Source organism: Rutilus rutilus (genome assembly GCF_951802725.1).
Source record: "Rutilus rutilus genome assembly, chromosome: 9".
Lineage (NCBI taxonomy): Eukaryota > Metazoa > Chordata > Actinopteri > Cypriniformes > Leuciscidae > Rutilus > Rutilus rutilus.
The window spans coordinates 32251527-32266421 of NC_140223.1; the positions used below are offsets into that span (position 1 = coordinate 32251527).

General features: G+C 36.9%; 1 protein-coding gene across 1 annotated transcript in view; it reads left to right on the forward strand.

Moving 5' to 3' along the window:
• Window positions 1-14895, forward strand: part of cog6 (component of oligomeric golgi complex 6) — a 53467-nt gene that overhangs the window by 16300 nt on the left and 22272 nt on the right. The window contains exons 5-9 of the mRNA XM_084419238.1: window positions 2301-2412; window positions 3620-3702; window positions 3820-3890; window positions 4191-4284; window positions 13720-13848. Of these exons, the coding sequence (XP_084275364.1) occupies window positions 2301-2412; window positions 3620-3702; window positions 3820-3890; window positions 4191-4284; window positions 13720-13848 (489 nt within the window). The remainder of the gene's footprint in view (window positions 1-2300; window positions 2413-3619; window positions 3703-3819; window positions 3891-4190; window positions 4285-13719; window positions 13849-14895) is intronic.

Consider the following 14895-nt stretch of genomic DNA (forward strand, 5'->3'; position numbering starts at 1 on the left):
CGGATCGCCCACCACTACTTTGGCCTAAATGGTCTGTCATTCTTTTTTCTTTTGTGAACTAGTAAGGCTATTTATATGTTTGTTTGTTTTTTAAATAGTGAAATTAGTTTGGCTGTTCTGCTTAGTGACTTGCAAAATAGTCTTAAAAACCAACATGAAAAAGAATCTTGATCCTGTCTGGTAATTTTTTTTGGTGAAATTTTGCCATTTCATCCACCCTTAGTATGATTTGAATTGCCCTCAGGCTAAACAGTTTTTGCTAATTGCTAATGAAATAGGCCTAAGGGTTCCTTTACCGCCATGTTTAATGTAAAATACATTACACTGAAACATCTTAGCTATAGTTGTTGGGGGGAAAATGACACTTGATTCCTATTGGCTAGGTTCGTCAAACTTATTGTCGTCAGATTCTCTCTTTGCATTTTCTGACTATGTGTGTTGAAGAGAAGAGTGTGTGAAACATTGTGAAGCTGTCTTTGTTGTCAGTTTGAAGCATATGCATATTGTGTTTGTTTGAGAGATGTCTAGTGTTGTATTGAGCGTTACACCCAGAATTCACCAGTGTTGGTTAAAAGCTCCTTTGAAAACTGTAGTTTCTCAAACTTACAGACATTAGTCAGGGTAGAGAAACTGTAAAGGATAGTCTGTCCAGTAGATTGTAATTTTTTTAACTTTGCTGTTCATCATTCGGCTGACACAACTTTGAAGATATGTCATTTAAAAAATGTGGTATTCATGGTATTTACCCTGAGTAATTTAGTTTGACATGTTTATCCATTGTTAATGTGGTCAATGTACAAACTGAATCCATGGTCTGAGTGCTGGTAGGCTTTACTGGTGAGAGGAAAGCAGAGAAATGAAAGAGGGCTGAATCAGCAGCGAGTTGCTCTCTGAGGACAACGGTTGTCATGACTGCTATTGTTCTGATGTCATACTTTATAGATGTTCTTGTTCAGATAATGTCGCCTCGAGCCCTTTTTCCCAGTGCTACTTTACACTGATATTTTCTTAAAAAGAAATGGATGAAAGACTGATGCTATGTTTGTTTCAAAAGTATAAATGTGGGTTGTGTTTCTGACAAGAATGTGACTGCCATCTAGTGTTGGCTCAGGGACATTGCTTTGGATTGAATTTTCTGAGTACATCAATGTGAAACAAATGTAAATATGTCTTGTACTATGGCAAGCCGTTTTAACTTTTATTCATCCTTATTAATCCTTGATATCAACAATTCAATTTTCACTATAGTTAAAATGATAGTTATTGATATCAGGAATTAGATTTCTACTAGTAACAATGGCTATTTTTGATATCACAAATTACATTTCCACTAGTTAAAATGATAATTCTTGATATCAGCAATTGAATTTCAACTAGTAAAAACTATAATTCTTGATATCTGTAATTGTATTTTCACTAGTGAAATGTCACCATAGGCTGCCATTCATAATCAATTGTTGATATCAAGAATTGAAATACAGAAATACAATTCTTACTAGTAAAAACCTTTATTTTTGATATCAATAATTCAATTGTCACTAGTTGAAACGTCTATTCTTGATATCAACATTTGAATTGCTACTAGTAACAATGTTCATTTTTGATATCAATAATTCCATTTTCACTAGTGATAATGTTAATTTCTGATTGTTACTAGTAAGAAAGCCATTTTCAGATATCAAAAATGAAAAATGTTACTAGTAGCAATTCAATTGTTGATATCAAGAATAGACATTTCAACTAGTGACAGTTGAATTATTGATATCAGTAATTCGCATTTTTACTAGTAACAATGTAATTATTGATATAAAAAATAATATTTCTACTAGTGAGAAATCAATTCTTGATATCAACAATTGATTTTGAATGGCAGCCTATGGTGACATTTCACTAGTGAAAATATAATTACAGATATCAACAATTAAATTGTTGATATCAACAATTACATTTTTGATATCAAAAAATTTAATTGTTGATATCAAAAATTTAATTCTTGATATCAACAATTCATATCCTGGAAATGAATAAAAGTTAAAACGGCTTGCCATATTGTCCAAATGAAAATCTCTCTCTCTCTCTCTCTCTCTCTCTCTCTCTCTCTCTCTCTCTCTCTCTCTCTCTCTCTCTCTCTCTCTCTCTCTCTCTCTCTCTCTCTCTCTCTCTCTCTCTCTCTCTCTCTCTCTCTCTCTCTCTCTCTCTCTCTCTCTCTCTCTCTCTCTCTCTCTCTCTCTCTCTCTCTCGATATATTTGTATGACTGAATTGTTATTCAAAGTTCAATGGCATTTCCTTCTGTCTTCAGTCACCGGTTGGAGGTTCGAGCTCAGGTGGCCCAGGCATTCCTGTTAAAGTTCCAGCTGTCCACCGCTGAGATGGCAACGTTACGCTCCGCACGAGATGGACCCATCACAGAGGTGACCTCACGTTATCTACTTTCTTTTGAGTATCAAAGCACGTGAATGCCTTTGAACCGCCAGATGGCAGATTGGCAGCATTATTTTCATCTTGAATAATAATTATGAACCGTTTTGGGGGTAACGCATTACAAGTAACGTGAGTTATGTAATCGGATTACTTTTTTTAAAGTAACTAGTAAAGTAACGCATTCAAAATATCTGAGTTACTTTTTCAAATAAGTAATGCAAGTTACTTTGTTTTCTCATGTATTGACTGACAGCTCTCCATGTTGAGAGAAATCATAAGTGCAGAGGCGTTGTGTGTGAACATGATGATTATTGTAGATCTATTCTAGACTAATGTGAACATGCATTTACTCATCCCACTTGTACAAAAACACTTTCAGTATTCCTCAGAATGAATAAAAACATGCAAAATCAGAATATCACTCAAACCTTTACAGATATACTTTATTTAATCTCACTTTGTTAACCAATGTCTCTGCTGCTGACCTTTGACAGTCCAATTCAACCATACGAATAAACAAAAATGACTAGATAAACATCACATTTGTGTTTCATGTTTTAGTTTTTATTGGTAAAGTAAGAGTGTTGCACTTTCTTCTCCTGTGTCTTATTCTTCTGTAAACTGCAGCAGCTGAAAGGTTTGCCTGAGCGGCGCCCTCTACTGGACAGATGTGAATGTGCATTTCCTTCAGCCTGATGCTTATTCAGTTCACTTTTGTTGTTGTTTATTATTGAATTTAATTAAAAAAACTCACTTTGTTATTAAGGTGAGAAAAAGTAATGTAAAAGTAACGTGCAACATTACTTCCCATAAAAAGTTACTAAGTAACACTTTTTAGGGAGTAATGCAATGTATCGTAATGCATTACATTTTAAAGTACTTTTTAATGCATTACTTTTCACTGACTGTACATGTAATAAATATAATAATGAAGCTAATGAATTTTAAAACCCATTTTAACATCCCATTTAAAAAAAACTAAACAAAACATGCAGAGCAGAACAGATGAAATTTCCTAGAAGTGAAGAAGTCTACAAACATTTCTCAACTCAATCTTCCAATTTTTCCCAACTAAAATGTTACACGATCTTCTCAGATGAAACTCTCAGATGAAACCATGTCTTGCAGACTAATTGAAAAATAAATGTAGACCGAATCAGCCGTAATAGTGTAGTGAACTCTGTCTTTACTGTGCAGGACTTCTTCAGAGCTCTGAACCATGTGAAGAACATCCATGAAGACGTGAAGGTCCTATTGAGGACCAACCAGCAAACGGCAGGGTGAGAGACAGTAGAATAAAACAGACTTAGGAAAAAAAAAACACAAAACAAAAACACTTGAAAATGACTGGCTCTTTTCCATGTAGATGTTCAGTGATATCTGTGCTTTAACTGCAGGCTGGAGATCATGGAGCAGATGGCGGTGTTACAGGAGACGGCATATGAGCAGCTCTATCGCTGGGCTCAGAGTGAGTGACACACACACACACACACACACACACACACACACACACACACACACACACACACACACACACACACACACACACACACAGCAGAGGCCAGAGAGAAGTTTCTGGAATATAAGCTGCTACTGCCAGAGAATTTGGAACAGAAATGTACTCATTGCATATAGAACGACTTATGCCACATTCATGATCAATTTAATAATTCAGTACTATATTATAGTTACGTAATATACATAAAGTAATCAATGTGGCTTAGTGTCATATAGGATGCCTCATAGATGTTTGTGTGTCTGTCTGTAGATGAGTGCAGAGGGTTGACTCAGGAATCATGTGATATTTCTCCCGTGTTGAGTCAGGCGATGGAGTCTCTCCAGGATCGGCCTGTTCTTTATAAGTGAGTTCTTCTGTCGCTCACACATGCACTTCAGCACAGTCATCTCGTGCCTGTAGAGCACAACAATGCACATCCTCTCTCAGCAGTGGTGTTTTACACGCACATTCTCTCTGTAGGCTTTTTAAAACATTGTTCTGTGAAGTGTTCAAAGGCATGGGTTCAAGCCAGCCAGCTCTGAGGGAGAATCACGACTTTACAAATATTGATCTGAAGCAATATAGTATGTGAAATTGGATAAAAGATGAAGGTACAAGGTTGTCTGTTTAAGTAAAGTTGTTTGAGATTTGTTCAAATATATAAGTAGAAGTGTTGAGAGGCCAACTCTGTGACATTGCCCTGTCAAGCTAGTAAAAATTTAATAAAAAAAATGACATATGAATCTTTAAAATCTTTTTTTTTTAAAGAGTTCCAAGTCACATTTTTAATTTGTGGTGAATACTATTCAAAAGTTTGAACAAATTTATTTTATGTTTTTGTCTCTTCTGCTCACCATTTATTTAGGTAAAAAGGAAAAACAGTAATATTGTGAAATATTATTACAATTTAAAACATTTTGTTAAATGTAATTTATTCCTGTGATCAAAGCTGAATTTTCAGCATCATTACTCCAGTCTTCAGTGTCTCATGATCCTTCATTCTAATATGCCAATTTGCTGCTCAAGAGACATTTCTTATTATTATCAATATTGAAAACTGTTGTGCTGCTTAATATTTTTGTTGAAGCCCTGATACATTTTTTTCCCCCAGGATTCTTTGATAAACAGAAAGTTTAAAACAACAGCATTTATTTAAAATAGAATTTTCTTCTAGAATTTGTCTGATCATTTTAATGTGTCGTTGCTAAAAAAAAAAAAAAAAGTAATTTCTTTAAAAAAATTTACTGAATCTGACATATCTTACTGAATCTGAACTTTATATAATATATAATATTAACAATTTAAAAACTAAATGTACTGTACAAAAATATATTGGGCAAATTTGCTATTAATTAAACTTGTTTTAAAATTAAAATTGTTATTAATTAATGTAAAACTTTATACATTGATTTATTCAAAACTCGCACATCTGTTATGTTTGTTGTTTGTTTACTTTTTTTATATATATATATATGTATAATTTTGTGGTAAATAAAAGAGATGCATTTGCCTAACTATGGGACAGACTGTCTTGTAAAGGTGGGACAGAGTGTGTACATGCGATTATGTAAGATTTAATATCGATATTGTAAACAGAACAGTTGTTCCAACAGGAAAAACCAGACTGCAATTCCATCATATACCACAAGGTGTCAGTCTCTCACATCCTTATGGACACAGTTTCCTGTGTTTACCATACCTTCCTCCAACTGTCAGTACATTATCAATGTTCAGACTTCCGTAAAAGAAAACAACCGTCAAGATTGATTAGTGGGTTTGAGTTCATGAGCCATATCAATACAATACAACAACTTGGTTTGCATGAATGAACGCAGCCAGAAAAAATGACATATTTCTACCGTGTAAACAAGCTCTCCTCAGAATGTTTTGATTTTCAGTTTGAATTACATAACACATTTTTGGTTAAACCCACACAGGTTGTAGATATTATTCATACTCTTACTATTACTCATACTTAGGGCAAGTCATTTGAGAAAACTCCTTACCGTAAGTGCTAAACATCAGCGCGTCCCACACCGATTGTGCTACGACAATGAATGAAACCTCATATTTCGTTTAGAAGAGGTAATTGGACGCATAATCAACCAGAACTATATCTAGAGATCACAGAGAATGACTTATGGGTGGGCTTTTTTGACTTGGGCCAGCAGCCACCCAGAACACCCTATCAACAACTCATAACACCATGACAACCAGCAAAAACAGTCTACGGTCATTTTGACTATTTTTGAGCTCAGGTTCCCAGACTTGTCAGCCAAACCCTTTTGACTTAAATATTTATTTGAAGAACTGCTGAGATTTAACAACATATTCACATGTCCATGGTTATCTGATGTCAGTTAATGGTTATGAAAATGGCTCATATTGCTACTGCCAAGATGAGGTTCATTCTCGTGTTACGCATCACGTTTGAGCTTTTGCAAGAACCAATGGGATTCATTCTCGTGTTACGCATCACGTTTGAGCTTTTGCAAGAACCAATGAGGTTCATTCTCGTGTTGCGCATCACGTTTGAGCTTTTGCAAGAACCAATGAGGTTCATTCTCGTGTTACGCATCACGTTTGAGCTTTTGCAAGAACCAATGAGGTTCATTCTCGTGTTACGCATCACGTTTGAGCTTTTGCAAGAACCAATGGGGTTCATTCTCGTGTTACGCATCACGTTTGAGCTTTTGCAAGAACCAATGGGGTTCATTCTCGTGTTATGCAGCACGTTTGATCTTCTGCAAGAACCATTGAGGTTCATTCTCGTGTTACGCAGCACGTTTGATCTTCTGCAAGAACCAATGAGGTTCATTCTTGTTACGCAGCACGTTTGAGCTTCTGCAAGAACCAATGAGGTTCATTCTTGTGTTATGCAGCAAGTTTGATCTTCTGCAAGAGCCAATCAGGTTAATTATTGTTATGCAGCACGTTTGAGCTTCTGCAAGAACCAATGAGGTTCATTCTCGTGTTACGCATCACGTTTGAGCTTTTGCAAGAACCAATGGGGTTCATTCTCATGTTACGCATCACGTTTGAGCTTTTGCAAGAACCAATGGGGTTCATTCTCGTGTTATGCAGCACGTTTGATCTTCTGCAAGAACCAATGAGGTTCATTCTCGTGTTACGCAGCACGTTTGAGCTTTTGCAAGAACCAATGAGGTTCATTCTCGTGTTGCGCATCACGTTTGAGCTTTTGCAAGAACCAATGAGGTTCATTCTTGTGTTATGCAGCACGTTTGATCTTCTGCAAGAGCCAATCAGGTTAGTTATTGTTATGCAGCACGTTTGATCTTCTGCAAGAACCAATGAGGTTCATTCTTGTTACGCAGCACGTTTGAGCTTCTGCAAGAACCAATGAGGTTCATTCTTGTGTTATGCAGCACGTTTGATCTTCTGCAAGAGCCAATCAGGTTAGTTATTGTTATGCAGCACGTTTGAGCTTCTGCAACATTCATTGAGGTTCATTCTCGTGTTACACAGCACGTTTGATCTTCTGCAAGAACCAATGAGGTTCATTCTTGTTACGCAGCACGTTTGAGCTTCTGCAAGAACCAATGAGGTTCATTCTTGTGTTATGCAGCACGTTTGATCTTCTGCAAGAGCCAATCAGGTTAATTATTGTTATGCAGCACGTTTGATCTTCTGCAAGAGCCAATCAGGTTAGTTATTGTTATGCAGCACGTTTGAGCTTCTGCAACAACCATTGAGGTTCATTCTTGTTACGCAGCACGTTTGAGCTTCTGCAAGAACCAATGAGGTTCATTCTTGGTACGCAGCACGTTTGAGCTTCTGCAAGAACCAATGAGGTTCATTCTTGGTACGCAGCCCGTTTGAGCTTCTGCAAGAACCAGGGGTGTGAAGTAACGAATTATAAATACTCACGTTACTTTAAGTAGTTTTTTTCAGAAATGTACATTTTTTGAGTAGTTTAAAAATTGTGTCATTTTACTTTTACTTGAGTACATTTTAAGGGATGTATCGGTACTTTTACTCCGCTATTTTCCTTCCGTTTGTGGCCGTTACTCGTTACTTGCTTGTTTTAATTTGATTTTTATCCATCAACGTGATTGGATTGAGTAACCCGTCTCGTGACTGTCATCAAATCAAATTAAGCATAGACAACTTTAACCGCCTACTCCTGCTGTTACTCGTGGCCGCTGTGTGGAAGTGCATTCTTCAGGCATCAATTCAATCCAGATATCAGCGTCTTCCTCTAATATGCTAAGGTACATTTCACATTTCTGCTTACAATGATATTTATATAGGCTGGCCTATCTACAGGGCCTAATATTTGGTGTGAGGTTGGGGGTATTGCGTAACAGTGTTAACTCCCTCAAGTGACGAGTTCATAATGCGGTGAATTCCTGCTCCCATTTACTTCACAATCACGTATAGAGAGACGCGCGTCGCGATGCACCTTATGAAAAGGAAAAGGAAAGGGATCCTTCCCGTCAGAAAGGATCCCTCCAACTTCTACCCTCTGAACTCTCACTGTTAAATAAGAAGCCAACCATGCAATTACTGTACTTGAGAAACACTTAAAGTCCCCCTGTGGTGAAAATCAAGTTTTTAATGTTGTTTATATGTCTATGTGGTGTTTTTAATGTGCTTTAAGCAAAATTCATTTTTCCATGTGCAAATTTGGACAACAACTTTGCTGAGTATTTTCTCCTTAAAACTTGGAACATGGTTTGTGTAACATTAGCAACTCACTATTAGCTGTTTGACAACAGTCAAGCAAAAGGCTAATCATATTAATTACCGTTATGTGTCCGACATTGTAAAGAGCGACATCATTGTGCAGTGTTTACCTCAGTAAGTTGACCGAGTGAATCTCTGAGCTGACATGAGTGAGTGGAGGCGGGGCTAATTAGCATATTCATGGTTCCGGGTATACTAAATTAAGCTACCTTATGAACCATGGCGTTAACCTGAACTGCGTTTCTGTCAGTGCGTGACTACAGCTCGTTAATAAGCAACGTTTTTTGATTGATCCATTTCATACAATCCGTCTTCATTTGGCAAGTGTACACGTTTAAGTACACGTTTGAGCTTCCGCAAGAACCAGTGAGGTTTGTTCTTACGCGTCAAGCAAGTACAGTTGCGCTTCCATTTATGTTCGCAGATCAATGTTTATATGTGAATAAAAGCCTAAATTCAATCTGTTCATCATAGAAAAGCGATCGAGTCTCTACAGAAAATTTGGACTAAACCGCTCAAATCATTTGGTTTAGTTTTATGATTTATTTTATGAAGAGACAAAGACAAGTGGTTGACAGTTGCATGGACTGTCAATGGAGGACCAGACATCTCTCTGTTTTGAAGATGAACAAAAGTCTCACGGGTTTGGAACGATGGGTGACTAATTGATGACAATTTAAAAAAAAAAAATCATGACCTAACCCTTTAAGAAAACTTGTTTCCATTGTGGTGTTTAATATTGCAAAAACCACATTCCTAGCAATGGATTTAATGGCATGATATTGCAGCACAAATACAACTTTACAATCATGAAATACTTTGCCAGGTTTTCTATAAAACTTAACCAACACTATTTGTTAAACACATAATATCCATAGGTAACTTATTCCGCTCCTGTACTGTGTGTTCAAACAACATCTGTCCATACATGGTCGTGCAACGACACAGATTAAGATGCATAAGACTTTGCCTACTATTGTAACAATGTTTTACATTAACCCTTGAGAAATATGCATTAAAATAAACCAGGGCTCTATTGGTAATACTTATATGTACTATTTTTAGCTTCAGGTAAGCTACTCTTCTTTCAGTTGGCAACCAGCCAAGCTGTCGAAAAGGGTTATCATCCACATTAGTAAAACAGTTAATTCCTACTACTAATCTAATCAATTTATTTAGAGATTTTTGCAACTTTCCCATCCTCATACTAGATAAATTAGACATCCAAGAATTACAGGCATACTCAAAATGGCGTTGCACTAAGCCTGAATCAAGCCATTTTAAATATTCTTTATCCAAAAAACGAACACATCTGGCTAGAAATTCAGTCTTGGGATTTACCTTGCCTAAATCTTTCAAAGCCATGCTTGCACCACTTAAATTGTCAAAAACACAACCTAGATAATTAACTGTTAATGATAATTAATAGTTCTATTTGATATTGCACAGTCGCCAACTTGACTACCAAGTCAGCAACTTAAAAAAAAAAGAGTATTCTGTTTTACTCAGAATCAGATGTATAGTAATAGAAGTTTGTTTTCAGACAGCCAATCTCCTCACCTAATTTCTTCTGTGTTCTACTAGTCCCCTTATCTGAAACCAAAAGAGCAGAATCATCAGCATATACAAACAAATTACAATCACAAACAGCTTGCATATGATTTATATATAAAAAACAAAAGAGGGCCAAGTACACGACCCTGAGGGACTCATTATTTACAAGCTTCCCGTCAGAAAGGATCCCTCCAACTTCTACCCTCTGAACTCTCGCTGTTAGATAAGAAGCCAACCATGCAATTACTGTACTTGAGAAACACTTAAAGTCCCCCTGTGGTGAAAATCAAGTTTTTAATGTTGTTTATATGTCTATGTGGTGTTTTTAATGTGCTTTAAGCAAAATTAATTTTTCCATGTGCAAATTCATAAATCAACACCTTTGCTGAGTATTTTCTCCTTAAAACTTGGAAAACTGGAAAAAATATGTAGCGCTCCAAACAGAAAAAAAGTTCTGGTACTGCAGGTCCTTGTACTTCAGGTGCGTAGAGCCAATGGCATATAGAATAAACAAGAGGAGTAGCTAGCCGCACACTGATCCACTCCAGACTAGAAGTCTACAAAAGCATATTTTATTTTTCAAATTGCATCGTGCAAAAAAAGTGCAAAGTGCATGTGGATTAAAAACAGACTAGACACCAGCAAACGTTTCAGCACATTGCTATCTTCAGTGCTCATTTAGCAAACAACATTCACCCTTTCAAAGCAAGTCAGCAATTAAGGACAATCAGCTGAATGCAATTATCTCAATATCAATTGTCTCAAGTAGAACTACAAACAAGTATATGTTTCAAATGAACAGCTTCCAATGATAATACAGCATTATAGACATACAGAGAGAAAGAATGTGCTTCACAAAAAACAAGAAAATTCAAGTTCTTCATTCATACCTACAGGAAATTCATAAAACTTGGAACATGGTTTGTGTAACATTAGCAACTCACTATTAGCTGTTTGACAACATAGTCAAGCAAAAGGCTAATCATATTAATTACTGTTATGTGTCCGACATTGTAAAGAGCGACGTTATTGTGCAGCGTTTACCTCAGTAAGTTGACCGAGTGAATCTCTGAGCTGACATGAGTGAGTGGAGGCGGGGCTAATTAGCATATGGTTCTGGGTATACTAAATGAAGCAAGGGTGTAGAGTTGCATTTAAACTATTTTAAGGCATGACGTTTTTTTTTTTCACAGAAAAAAAAAACAAAAAACGTTTAAATATGTAATTTTGGTGATCAAAGATGAGTTTTAACGGGATAAAATTATTGACTACAGGGGGACTTTAACACTTAATTTATCTAAGAGTGGTTCACTGCATCAAAAGCTTTTTGTAGGTTCAAAAGAACCATACCACACAAATTACTTCCATCAGTCTGTTTCCTTATGAAGTGTCTGTTGAATAAGACCTCCTAAAGATTGAAAATCATCAATTAATCTATACATATTCACACATCTGTTTATGCACAACCTTTTCTATTACTTTTTAATGCCACACTAAGAATGAAAATATTTTGATTAATTGTTTATTTTCATGGGAAACCTTTCTTTAGATAGTGTAAATACCGTATGTAGTGTCACATGTCTGCAAACTTGCTCAGTTGTAATGTTTTATCTTGTTTAATTTCTTCATCGCTACTTTCGGTGCTCCCAATCTGTGAAAACATCCCTGGCATCCCTCAAAAGTGCCAAACTGTTCAGATACTCGCATTGTTTGCGTCTCTATCTTTCCTAAAACTTCAGTTTATCTTTTTTATAGACCATACAGTTTCCCATGGTGCCGCAGTCATGCGTTTAAACATGTTTACGGGCTTGACCGTTTCCTTGTCATTACGTGTTTTTTTTCTCACACTCTTATGTTTTTTTTTTTTTTTTTGTTCTTTCTCTTTCTGTCTGTGTCCCCTTCTTTTTTCATCCCGAATCTCTCCCCCCCTCGACCTGCAGTGATTTTATCTATGGGAGTCCAAGGCCGAAGCAGAAAGAGCGAGAGGACGGGCCCCCCAGAGTTCCTGGAATCCGTGCCAAACTTCTCCATCCCTCCTCTCCTCCCTGTTTCTCTGGCCGTTGCGGTCGCTACTGTTTAGTCTGCGCAGGGCTGTTCTCAGCCCGTAGATCAAAACATGGCCGCGTTTCCTAACTGCGAATGGGGCCCTCCATTGTTTTTGTCTGGGTGTGTGACCCTGGGTCTTTCTAACCTAAAGTATTTTTCTTTTGCTGATTTCGGTGGCTTTTCTGAAGGTCTCGCAAGTGTCTGTTTTGTTTTGTGGCCCGGGCATTTAATCTTGTTTATACTACAGATGTACAAACAACATATTTTTAATATGTACCTCAAGATGACTTGACTTAAGACAAAACAAGCATTAAAATAAGGAAACCAGGAAAACCTGTATAGATTCATTTAAATTTTAAAAGTGTGATTTCTAGACCTAGAATAGTCATGTAAACTAATATAATCTTAAAAATGGATAGTTGGAGGCAAAAAGCCTTGGAACCACTATGCTAGGGGGTCTTCTGAAAATTGTAGAGAATTTTCTTTTAAATATTTTAAGAAAGGCGAGTTTTACATTTACCTATTCATTTTACTTTGTAAGGATTGAAATTAGTACGTCGTTCATGATTTTATTCAAATTACATCCCTAGTTTTCAACAGTATGAAGTCAAAAGAACTGTGCATATAAAGTTGTAAAAACAAAAATCTTGTATAGAATTGTAGATTATTTTATTTATTTGTTACTGATGTTCATTTTTCTAAAATATTTTGTGTTGTATCTGTTTACAGCACTTCTCCTTGCCTCTGTCACCTGTGTAAATGTTCTTAATATTCTCTTTAAATCTCCTTTTGTAACAATTATTTTACGCAAAACTCTCAATTCTATTTGAATCTTATTTGAAATTGAAAGATTTCACATAAGAAAAGATTTCTCTTCATTTGTATAACTTTAACTGTACTCTGAAAGAGAACTTGCATAGTTATCTAGCTAAATATTTTCCAGATAATATTTTAATAATTATTTTGGTTTTAGTACAATGACAATATATAAGCTACTTATTTAATTTAGTAAATAACATGTCTTTATAATTTCAAGCTTTTACTTTTCTCATTTATGCATGAACTGCCTTTATTTTGTGAATAGGGTTCCTTGCTAGAGGGTCATCATATATGGAAGTTCTCAGCAACCAAGCGTGACCATTTGTCTAATTACCAAGAAGCCATGGGGGATTTTTTTTTTTTTTAATGACAATGTTGTTTGATGGCAACTGAAGAATGAGCACATTTCCAGACCCTTCACAACCCACTCTCCTGAGTGTTGTGGTTTTAACAGGCCGCTACAAAAAAGTATCCACTGCTAAAGTATTGACTCTACATTAAAAGAAAATTGAATTATTAGCAATATATATTGTGTTTAAAAAAAAAAAAAAGGCCCTCAATTGAGAAGGATCCTTTTTGCCTGCAGAGCATGTGGTTACAACATGGGCTATGTGCCAACCAGCAAAACCTCTTGAATTCATAACTAATTCTCACTCTGTTCTACTTCTCCCAGGTACACACTGGATGAGTTCGGAACGGCGCGGCGTTCTGCCGTGGTCCGAGGCTTTATTGACGCCTTGACCCGCGGAGGCCCGGGCGGGACCCCGAGACCCATAGAGATGCACTCTCACGATCCGATGAGGTAGAGTCCACGACAAGTGCACTCATTGCGAATCATTCCATTCGAAAGCTTGCAGAAACACAATGGATGACATTTTCTCTTCTGCGCGCTAAAAATAATTACTTCAAATCGGCTATAATTGGGGGTCATTTCGAGGGTCACACCATTGTTAGCCACTAAAAGCCTCTCCATCGCTGATTAACGTCCTCACATGTAGAGCTGCCATGCTCCTTTATGTGCTGCGTATCCTGAAGCTGCAAATCCAATTCAGCGTCTAAGCACATTAAACCCAACCTGATTCTTTCAGGGAAGTGCTTCCTCTTTCATAGAATTACTTAGCGCTGGTTCAGAGAAAGGTCGGGCTGTTGAGATCTATGGATCGTCACACGTGCTCCAGGCTGGCACCCCAACGAGCTTTCGAACGCCCTCCTCCCCCCTCCCGTCAGGAACCCGAGGAGAGAACATGAGGTTCTTGGCAGAACGTCGATAAAAGTGGGAAGCGGTGGTTCTCAGAACAGCATTTCCCCCTGCTGTCCGGTGTTAAAGGATATGGAGCCGATGTAATGATAGCTGACTGTGTGATGGCCTCAAATCTCAGGAAATCTATAACTCCACTACAAATCTAGAAGAAACACTTTAAGTAATTAATCATCTAGTCATCCAGTTCCTACCTGTTTCGTTTGCTAAGGCCATCATCACTATTGCAATTGGTCATAGTTAGGGTTAGAGATTTGAACAAACCCCTAAACTGAGGTATTAAAGGAAGTTCACCCTCATTTCACTCTAAACCTGTAAGAGGCTGATCACATAGAAAGTGTTTTTGCATTCCACTGTGCTGCTTTTCCATTGTTTTTCTATGTAAATATGCGCTAGATGGATGTTAAAGTTAAAAGAAGTCAAACTGATGTCTGAGCTGACATTATCATGACACTCACTTTGCAAAACCCACCCAAAAAAAACACTAACAAAGTTAGAATGACCCCGCAATTCAAGATATGGAGGCAAAATACACCCCTGTATGAATTGTTGTGCTATATTTGAGCAAGAATACTGTTTTTTCCCCAATTA